Genomic DNA, 11,240 nt, shown 5'->3' on the forward strand with positions numbered 1-11,240 from the left:
GCATTTTATACCACGGTAGTCGCTAGAAGACTGGGAACAACCTAAATGTTAACCAGTAGGTGACTGGCTAATCAGGTCATTCTTATAAAGAATATCATGCAGCTGTTAATAAGAATGAGGAAGACGTATTTGTATTGATATGCGACAATCTCCAAGATACTTTAAGTGTAACACACCCAACAGTGCGTATTACAAATTGCCATTTTGTGTGGGGGAAATTTCTTATATTTATATACGTATTTATTTAGAAATTCAGAGAGCATCTGGGGAATTCACACTATCTGAAGGAAACTTATGTAGCTAAAGGTACATGCCAGGAGGAAATTGAACTAGAGGAGGGAGGAAGACCTTTCACCATATACCCTTTGGCACCTTCTGAATTCTGAACAGTTTTAGTCATTACCTATAAAAATAAAATACAAAACATTAGCGAATACCTGGTATCTAGGCACGGGGCGTGAACTGGATACTAGAAAACACTTGTGGACATCTTTCAGAATAAAAGAGTCCTCTCAAAGGCTGGACACCACTGCTCAACGAAGTTTGAGTTTTCAAAACTGCCTTGAGGGCCTGAAGCCTCAGCACTGTGTCGTGTGCCCGAAGGGTGGACTGACTCTTGCTTTTCCTCAATTGCCATCGCACCAATCAGGTAGCTTTCTAAAGGCTTCTAGCACTTTCCACCTCGCATTATATCTCTTCGTCTTCCTTACGCCTAAAACACCTAGGATACTGGGCGAGAGTCCTTATCAGATCCACTTTGTAACCCCCACAGCACCTAGAACACCGTCCAGCACACAGTACACAGTCAAGAAAACTAGTGACCGGGATGAAAGCAGCACGGCGAGAAAAAGGGAAAACGGCTCGAGCGGGGGAGGGAGGAGGCCCACCCTACACCCTGCGGCCGGAGACCTCCGGGAAGAGCAGCCGCCTCTGCCCTCACGCCCTGACGCACGCGGCCAACAAGCCCGCTCCGCCTACGCCCTCAGGTCCGGGGTCAGCAAAACCGGGTGCTGGGCAGTTCACGGGGGCCCCGCGAGCCCTGGTTGCCGGGGGAACACGCTCCTCCCGAGCGCAATGGCGCCGCGGCCAAAGCGAGGGGCGGGGCTACGTGCGGCCGCGACCCAATGAGCGGCACCGGCCGACCCGAGGCCCAATGGCGGCGGCGCGCGGGCACGCTGGAGGCGGGCCCGGCGCACCCGACTTTTCCAGAAGACCCGGATAGCGCCTCCCGGCCACGCTGAACCGGCTCTGGGCCTTCCGGACGCCGGGTTCCCCCATTTTCTTCTGCTGGGTCAGCTATGGCGGCCGTGAAGACCCTGAATCCCAAGGCTGAGGTGGCCCGAGCCCAGGCGGCGTTGGCGGTCAACATCAGCGCGGCCCGGGGGCTGCAGGACGTGCTGAGGACCAACTTGGGGCCTAAGGGCACCATGAAGATGTAAGGCGCGGCTGGCGGGGAGGGCTGGGCGGGCACCGCGCACCTCGTGCTGCCGCGGGCCTGCGCCGGGGACCGAGGCCTGGAGCCGGCCGCCTTCGGGCCTCTGCGTTCGCCGCGGTGGCCTTTCTTCCCCGCATTGTCCCGGGTCGGTCCTATTTCTTGCCCTGGCTGTTTCCTTGGTGGTCGATTCCGTCTCCGCCGAGAACAAAGCTGCTCGCGTGCGCGGCGCGGCCTCCCCCCCGGCCCCCCCCCACGGCGCGCTTGGGACCTAAGAGACCCTGAGGACTGTTCCCCAGACGGGAGGGGGTGGGCATTGCACCATTCCTGTTACCGGAAGCAGAGAACCAACCCTTGGCCCCAGCTCTTGAGGATCTGGGTAAAGCCCAATTTTTATGGGCCTCTTAATTTGGTCTCCATTGAAAAAGTCACACTGTGATTCATTTCTGCCCATTGAACAGGCTTGTTTCTGGTGCTGGAGACATCAAGCTCACTAAGGATGGAAATGTGCTGCTTCATGAAATGGTGAGAGGCTGCTAGACTAGGTCCAAAATGTCTTGGTTTTCCATAGTACATTTGATTTGTAGGAAGACTTTTACTATTCGTTTACAAAGTAGGAGAAAATCATTTTCATTCTTCTCAACAGGTAGTTTTCCAGATAACGGAAAAAGTAGAAAAAATGTAATCAGTACTGTTGTTGACAATACAGTACAGTGAGGAGCCTTGGAGTCTAATGAACTTCCTTTTGAGTCCCCTACCCTTGCCATTTAAGGTCTTCGTTAAAGGGTTTTAATTACTAAAATTCTAATAAAAACTGAGAGCAGTTGACATAATCAGGGAGGCAAAATGCAACAGGATGGTTATACTTTTTCAAACAGCACCTCTTCTGTTGTATCACACTTCACCACCAATTGGAGGAGAAATAAAACTACCATTTTTAAAGTCCCAGTGACTAAGAATCTGAGGTTACTGAGAGGAGCAGTCATTTTACTCATCCCTAAGTTTCCAAAACCTAACAGTTCAAATCCTAGAAAAGGAAATGACTTGCCTATGTTTTGAGTTTAGAGTGAAATTTAGGGTTTTGATAATAGTGTATCATGCCTTCAACGTTCCAGGTGTTTGTAAATATCTTCAGTAAGGAATAGCTAACCTAGAAGGTGTAGTTTTTGTTTGGTGGCTTAAGTGGTGGCCTGTGCTAGCAGAGAACAATAGAGTCATAGTTAGTTTAAACTTGATGTCAGAAAAGCCATCTCTACATGACTTTTAAATTTTCCCTAATTGAATGAGATAGTCTGCTTAGATTCTTAAAACTCTGGGTGTCCCCAAATACATAAAAGACTGGACAACTGTACAGGATTAAAGGAGTATAAGAAGACAAAAGCAGTGCAGGAGCCGTGTTGGAGCCTTTGTAATTAAGAATCTGTGGGTGACAAACATAATGAATATTCTGTTTCTCCAAAACCTTTCCAGAGTGACTTAGCATCCACTGATGATCTTTGCTAAAGAGGCTAAGTTTTTCTTTTCTTTTCTTTTCTTTTTTTTTTCATTTTAATTATTTGTTCAGTGCCAAGTAAACTGGGCAGCCAGGCTTTCATTTAAAAGGCACTTGGTTTATTCTCACAAGAATCTTAAGTTTGTCATAAAGAGGCATGCATGGAACATGGATTTGAAATTATTGCTCTTACTTGTTAGTTCTATCACCTTGAGTTAACCTTAACTAGGTCTCACATTTCCTCATCAGTAAAGTGGAGATAATCTGAGAAGGAAACAAATTTATATATGAAGGTGTTTCTGTCATCATAAACTGATAGCTAATGGTGAGTTTTTAATCAGAGTAATATGTAGCTGTACACTTGGGCATTTTGTGCAGATAGATTAGCCCTTCACACATTTTAAGGTATATTTGGACTGTTTTCATTTTTAAGTTGTTCCACAAATTTTTTTTTCTCTACCTGCAGCAAATTCAACACCCAACAGCCTCCTTAATAGCCAAAGTAGCAACAGCCCAGGATGACATAACTGGTGATGGTACCACTTCCAATGTCCTAATTATTGGAGAGCTCCTGAAGCAGGCGGATCTCTACATTTCTGAAGTATACATGATTCTCGTGTTTCTGTGATATTTTATTGTGTATAGGAAATAATCTTAGTTTTACTTATAAAAACTGATGTGCTAGTAGTAACTGAGGCCATATAATAGAATGTAAAGAGCATGGGGTTAAATATGGGAACAAGGGTCTGTATCCTACTCTGACACAAATTTACTATGATCCTGGATGAGTTGAAGAATCTTCCTTGGCCTGAAAGGTGTTTTTTATCAAGTTGCATTGCATATACAGTTTTTATATGCCTATAACAGATTAATAATTGTGATCTAGAAATGGAATATTCAGGATTAGGCATATTTTTAAGGAAAAAGCTAACAAAAACCTTGAATTTAAATAAGAATACTACAACTTTTTTAGCCCTCAGTAGTTCCAAGGTTAAAGCAAACCTAAGTGAATACTAATCTGATGTTAGGAAGAATTTCCTGGGAAGAGAGAGAAAGCAGACTCTTAGTCTCCCTGTTTATTTTATTAGTAAATGGTGTGAATTAATTTCATATCACCTATAGGAAAGATATAATGGTCCTATTGACTGCCAATTGTTATGACACAGTTTTGAGTTTTGGGCGTTATCCCTTGAGGTTTGCACAGTGAACACCCAAGTGTGCTTTATAGTTCCCTTGGCTTTGACTCTGTGCTAGAGCAATGTCTGTTCTTTTCCTCTGCATTGAAAGGACTATTTATCCTTTTAAATGTATTCAGAAAGTCAGCACATTATATTAATTGTGTTTAAGGGTATGAATGATCCAGAATATCCCTTCATAAATTTGCTTTATCGGGAACTATAGTTGCATCTAACTGAAGGTCTCTGTTGTTAGTGGCGGTTTTGTAATTGTGTGTTTATTACAGGGTCTTCATCCCAGAATAATTACAGAAGGATTTGAAGCTGCAAAGGAAAAGGCACTTCAGTTTTTGGAACAAGTCAAAGTAAGCAAAGAGATGGACAGGGAAACACTTATAGATGTGGCCAGAACATCTCTACGTACTAAAGTTCATGCTGAACTTGCTGATGTCTTAACAGAGGTATGTGTTAAATTTTGTATGTGTCTGGTACATTACACCTATACTGAAAACCCCTGGCAACTGGAAACATCAGTATTCTTGCTAATTCCATTTATAGAATGCCATCTGAAGTCTTCACAGTACCATCCTGTGTGGAGTAAGTAGGTTCATTTTTGTGGCAGTGATAACCTGATCTGTGGCCCTAAAAATAGAAAAAATAAGTAAAGTGAGAAAATCGTAATAGCATACCTGGCCAGGTTATGAAGGTATAATCAGAGCTTTCAGTAAATGGAGTTTCTAAAATGGAGATTTCCTTATTAAAAAGCTACTAATAGTAGAGATGTCAGTGATTCTGTAGGTAATTACAAATTGAGGTTTCAGAAATGTAGATGACTTCAGCCCTTTACAAATAATGCATTCTATTAGCATGTAAAAAAAGACTTAGATCAGTTCAGAGATTTTTAAAGACAAGAAGCTGTCTGCTTTAAACTTTTCTGAAGAATAAACAACATAAGTGTCTCAACTTCTGCTAGTCAAATTCATTGAATGGTTATACTCTGTTGCAGGCTGTAGTGGACTCCATTTTAGCCATTAAAAAACAAGATGAACCTATTGACCTCTTCATGGTTGAGATCATGGAGATGAAACATAAATCTGAAACCGATACAAGGTAGGTGGTAGAATACTATGAAATAAAAAGAGTGTTTACAAACTTGAAGGAGTTTATACAATACATATATTTTGCTTGTTTTTTTTTTTTTTGTCTTTGAATTAACATATATTGCCTAGATGAGTATTTCATTTACTCAGTAGTATCAGTATTTCCTCTTGAAATGAAGTTAATGGTATAATGTATTTTTACATAGAATGATTCTGGAAAGTCAACTACATCAGTCATTTGGCATTTATTGAACCGAGCATGTGGGAGACTTCAGGGAATTTTAAAGAAAATTATTTCAAAGACCTAGTTTGAAAGCATTTTTTAAAGGAGGTGATCACAGTTTAATAGCCTACCAAACTTGTGACTATTTCTCTGCGGAACCTTCTGCACAAGACAGGGTTGTTACTTTCATTTGAATGGCTTGTTTTTGTCATGTTCTGGAATTCTGCTTTTTCACAATTGAACCTTCCTTGGTATTACCCAAAAGTCCTGTTCAAATAGCTCAAGAAATAAAGCTCATTGTGTGAAAATTATCAATACTGTCTCAATTCAGTGTTTTAGTTTTGTTAGCATATGTTACACCCCATCTGGAAATCAATAAGAATATATTTTTTATGTGTTGTAACAGCTTGATCAGAGGTCTTGTTTTGGACCATGGGGCGCGGCATCCTGATATGAAAAAGAGAGTAGAAGATGCGTACATCCTCACATGCAACGTGTCATTAGAATATGAAAAAACGTGAGTTTATATATAGCTCCTTAAAAATGGAAGAGAGGTGGAAGAGCTTGATATTTGGGGCAAGTCACTTTTTTGTGAGACTCAGTTTCCCTGCTGTACGGACAATAATGCCTCAATGGGGTTTCAGAAAATTACAGGAAATAGCCTCTGAAAACGTACCAGGGGTGGAATTGGAGCTCGGTGACTATTTGCTAAATATTTCCTCCCCTTTCTGTAACTTCCTTTTTTTAGAGAAGTGAATTCTGGCTTTTTTTACAAGAGTGCAGAGGAGAGAGAGAAACTAGTGAAAGCTGAAAGAAAATTCATTGAAGACAGAGTTAAAAAAATAATAGACCTGAAAAAGAAAGTCTGTGGTGATTCAGATAAAGGATTTGTTGTTATTAATCAAAAGGTGAGAAATTTTGTTTTATAAACTAGTGTGTATCTATTTTTATTTTAAAGGTAAAATATTGAAACTTATTTTTTGTTGTTGTTACAGGGAATTGACCCCTTTTCCTTAGATGCTCTTGCAAAAGAAGGCATAGTAGCTCTGCGCAGAGCTAAAAGGAGAAATATGGAAAGGTACGGATAGCAGATTATCTGTGTGACATGAATTTCACTTATTTTGCAAGTTAACTTAGATTATTCCTTTTTTCCCTCCTCTTATTTTTGTGATTTTCTTATTTTTTATTGCGATAAAATATACATAATATAAAATTTATCATTTTACCTGTGTTTTCCAGGATCACATTTCTTATTAAGGATAATATTCCATTGTATGGGTATACCACATTTAGTTTCGTTTATTCATTTATCTGTCAGTGGACGTTTATTTGGGTTTCTACCTTGGCTGTTGTGAATAGTGCTGCTATGATTGTTGATATACTTGTTTTATTTTTAAATGATGACCTATACAGTACATATTTTTCCATGTCAAGAGACAGCATCAAGGGTTTCAGAGGAATACTTTCTTCCAAAGAGCTCACCATGATGAAGAGCTCTGTGCACCTTTAGATTTCATATCAGAGGAGTATTTGCTGACTTAGGAGTGGTTTTAATGGAGAGTTAGGAGAAAAGACCAGTTTTCAGCTAGTTGGTGGTGAATGGAAAGGCTTAAGCTAAAATATATTTTAGAATATGATTTTCACATGTAATTCTGAAAAAGACTGCTTTCTAAAAATATTAATCTCTAAACATAACTAATAAAATCCCTTCTGCATCTCCCTTAAAACACTTGAATATTTCAGGCTGACTCTTGCTTGTGGTGGGGTAGCCCTAAATTCTCTTGATGACCTAAATCCTGATTGTTTGGGACATGCAGGACTTGTCTATGAATATACATTGGTAAGTGTATTTTCTTTCCAAAATAATACTACTTTTTGGCTCATGAATTCTTCAGTAGTTAAAAATTCATTCAAACTTTGGATGATATTTTTGCCTTGTTAATATACATTTTGATGATTTATATGTAGTAATGATAAGCCATTGATGGGAAAATCACATTTCTTTTATGTGACTTTTTTTTTTTTTTAATATTTTATTTATTTATTTATTTATGGCTGTGTTGGGTCTTCGTTTCTGTGCGAGGGCTTTCTCCAGTTGCGGCAAGTGGGGGCCATTCTTCATCGCGGTGCGCGGGCCTCTCACTGTCGCGGCCTCTCTTGTTGCGGAGCCCAGGCTCCAGACGCGCAGGCTCAGTAATTGTGGCTCACAGGCCCAGTTGCTCCGCGGCACGTGGGATCCTCCCAGACCAGGGCGCGAACCCGTGTCCCCTGCATTGGCAGGCAGACTCTCAACCACTGCGCCACCAGGGAAGCCCTATGTGACTTTTTAAAAGAAATTATTTGCTTTAATGTGATCAGTGCTGTGCCCTATTAATATGCTACTTATTCCTTCATAAGGCCCTCTCATCTGGTCATTCGTTGCATAACCGTATCCTGGTTTTTGAAAATACTGTCTCTTCACACAGGGAGAAGAGAAGTTCACCTTCATTGAGAACTGTAACAATCCTCGCTCAGTCACATTATTGATCAAAGGACCAAATAAGCACACACTTACTCAGATCAAAGATGCAATAAGAGATGGCTTGAGGGCTGTTAAAAATGCTATTGATGATGGTAAGATGGTCACTGTATTTAAATTGTATTCTTTTGCTAGTCTAAAAGGCATGGCTGAATACTGTGTTCTTTTTATCAGTAGTTTACACAGCCAGACACCATGCAAAAGTAAAGTTTTACCTTTAAAATGGCTATGATGGTATGCTAATTTTTTTCATGGCATGCTATTGTTAAAAGGGGATACAAATAAATGAACTAATACTAAGCTTTCAGGATTTTCCATGTGCTAGTTAAATCATTCTGCTGTTTGATATGTTGCCTGTATTGCTTTCAAATGTAATATTAAAATTGCTGTGGTTATACTGAATTCTCAAATTAATGGATTTCCTGTGTGTGTTTTAATTTATGTATTTTCTTAAAATTGCCTCTGCAGTTTTATTTTCTTTGTAGCTTAGCATTTCCCTCTTCCTCCCACCCAACAGGCTGTGTAGTTCCAGGTGCTGGTGCAGTGGAAGTGGCAACGGCAGAAGCCCTGATTAAATACAAGCCCAGTGTAAAGGGCAGGGCCCAACTTGGAGTTCAAGCATTTGCTGATGCATTGCTCATTATTCCCAAGGTGTGAATGCTTTAACTGTTTTCTAAACTACACCAAAATGATTCATCTGATGAAAACTTTTTGCTAATGTGGGTTTTTTCATAATGTGGATTTTGAATAAATAGGGTTTTCACCCTAACACTAGAACAGGTATTTCTCATTATCTAGATGTATTGGTTCCTCTGGAGGGGAGGCTTGAATATCTGATGTTTCAGATGGCAAGAGATAGCTGTTTTAAGAGGGTTTGCAGTGTAGGGGTACAAGCTTGCTTTTTGTTTTTGTTTTAAACTAAGGTTAATACTGTGATTTTTCTATTGTATGCTTATTTAGGGTACAGTTTATGACCAGTGTATTGCCGGGCTTGGGGTGGATTAGTGAGTTTGCTGGTAGTGTATATCTAGTCATTCTCTGAAGTGAACATAAATACCAGTCTGTTTTCACTTATTAAAGGTTTGGTTTTTTTGTTTTGTTTTTTTTTAACTATTAATTGGAAATACTGTTCATTTATTACAGACTTGACTATCTGTTATTAGGTCCTGTCTTTTAAATAAATTTTGTTTCCTTTAGGTTCTTGCTCAGAACTCTGGTTTTGACCTTCAGGAAACACTAGTTAAAGTTAAAGCAGAACATTCAGAATCAGGTCAACTTGTGGGTGTAGACTTGAACACAGGTAAGGAGGATGTGACTATTTGTAGGGGGTGAACTAGATACTATAGGTGAGGTAAGACCAGGAAGGATAAAAAAAATGGGAGAGAGAAGAATCTTGGAGTTGCTTTTGCTCTTTGACACCAGTGCTATCCAGGATCTCTGGGTTCTAAAGTATGATACAAAAACGTAATGACTAGATACAGAAATAAAGGGAATCGAGGAGACATTTGAATAATTTAGAAGAGTACGGATTTGTTGATATTGCTGAGTTGTGGTAGGTGGTTTGGTTAATGTTGAAGGGTTTCATGTTGAGCTTGCTTTACTGTTTTTTATCAGGGACTTTGATTAAAATGATACATTTCCTGATCATACTCATGGGTGAAAAAAGGCTGAGGATAGCAAAAAATGCTGGAAGAGGGAACCAAATCTAATAAAATGAGTAAAGCCCTGATCTTAGACCAGTGTAATCCAAATTATACAAGTACAAAGTGGAAGAGAGATAACTGAGATACATCTGTGCAGTATGTGTAAGACCTATTGTGAACAGCATCATTTACATTCAAGTTAATATAAAAGGTTTCTTTTCTTTAAATTAACTTCTACTGTAGTATAGTTGATTTACAATGTTGTGTTAGTTTCTGCTGTTCGGCAAAGTGAATCAGTTATACATATACATATATCCACTCTTAGATTCTATTCCCGTATAGGTCATTACAGAGTATTGAGTAGAGTTCCCTGTGCTATACAGTAGGTTATTATCTATTTTATATATATATAGTAGTGTGTATATGTCAATCCCAGTCTCCCAATTAAGTTAATTTTAAAGGTTTCTGGAATGAGGGTAATGATAAGCCTGTTTTGCCAGCTTATAGTTCAGGTGCTATACTTTAATATGGACAAATAGGAACGTCTCCAGAAATACAGAGATGTTCAAATATTTGATAACCAAATAGAGCATTCCTATCACTGGAAGCATTCTAAGTAGAGGTCAGCCACTCATCAAAGCTGCTGTGCACAGGAGTCATGGTCTGGAGTACAACATTGGGCTAACTGAGGAACTTCGGGTTCTCATAGATAATACTGGAGGAAATGAGTGACCATTGATGAGTGAAGCAGCACAAAATACCCTTTTTAGTTCTTTCAGACAGTATTCTGATCTTATGACCTGCTCTATATGATTTTAAGAATACTGGGTTACTTTTCAGGTGAGCCAATGGTAGCAGCAGAAGTAGGCGTATGGGATAACTACTGTGTAAAGAAACAGCTTCTTCATTCCTGGTAAGTTTGGGAAAGCCAAAATTATAACATTTGGGGAATATTCATACTCTTTAAAATTGGTATGTTTTGTTTAATTTTCTTTCCGTAAGAAAAGGTAATCAGTCAAAAGTAGCAACTAAGTGAGCCTTCTATGTATGGAAAGGAAAGGGGAAACTTGACTGGATATAATTTGTGCAATTTAGTTGGAGATTGAGTTGAATTAGAGTTCATACCTCAAACCTGAGTAGTCTGATTTTTTTTCCCCCCTTTTCAGCACTGTGATTGCCACCAACATTCTCCTGGTTGATGAGATCATGAGAGCTGGAATGTCTTCTCTAAAAGGTTGAATTGAAGCTTCCCTTGTATCATCTGAATCGTGAAGATTCTACAGAGTGATCCTAAGAATATAGCTATGGAATTTTTGTCCAAGCTTCAGATGATTTTCAAAGGATTTTCTTTTCCCATATAAAAAAAGGAGAGAACACTGGCATCTGTTCAGATTCTGAAGTTCTGAAATTATAATTACAGTATTTTTTAAATTGCACTGTAGTGTACACATACAGGCCATACTTACCAATAAACAGGATGTTTTGCTTTAGCTTCAGTGATACAAAAATACATGTTAGATAAGCATATATTATCTACTGTATTAAATATTCCTTGAAAAACATTTTAATGGTTTAATAATTCTTCTAATGATTGTATTTTAATTTATCTCCAATAGTTCCCTGTCATTAAGCATTTAAGTTTTCAATTTTTATGCTA

The 11,240-nt window shown here is 39.3% G+C and overlaps 1 protein-coding gene across 1 annotated transcript; it reads left to right on the forward strand.

Moving 5' to 3' along the window:
* Positions 1-1,182: 1,182 nt before the first annotated feature.
* Positions 1,183-11,145, forward strand: CCT6A (chaperonin containing TCP1 subunit 6A). Its single transcript, XM_082358586.1, has 14 exons — positions 1,183-1,435; positions 1,894-1,957; positions 3,391-3,525; positions 4,387-4,560; positions 5,106-5,209; positions 5,829-5,939; positions 6,171-6,330; positions 6,418-6,500; positions 7,166-7,262; positions 7,888-8,035; positions 8,458-8,591; positions 9,138-9,240; positions 10,424-10,496; positions 10,750-11,145. The coding sequence occupies exons 1-14, from the start codon at positions 1,299-1,301 to the stop codon at positions 10,820-10,822; spliced, it is 1,596 nt and encodes a 531-aa protein (XP_082214712.1). The 5' UTR covers positions 1,183-1,298; the 3' UTR covers positions 10,823-11,145.
* Positions 11,146-11,240: the final 95 nt, after the last annotated feature.

This window comes from Balaenoptera borealis (genome assembly GCF_965194805.1).
Source record: "Balaenoptera borealis genome assembly, chromosome: 16".
Lineage (NCBI taxonomy): Eukaryota > Metazoa > Chordata > Mammalia > Artiodactyla > Balaenopteridae > Balaenoptera > Balaenoptera borealis.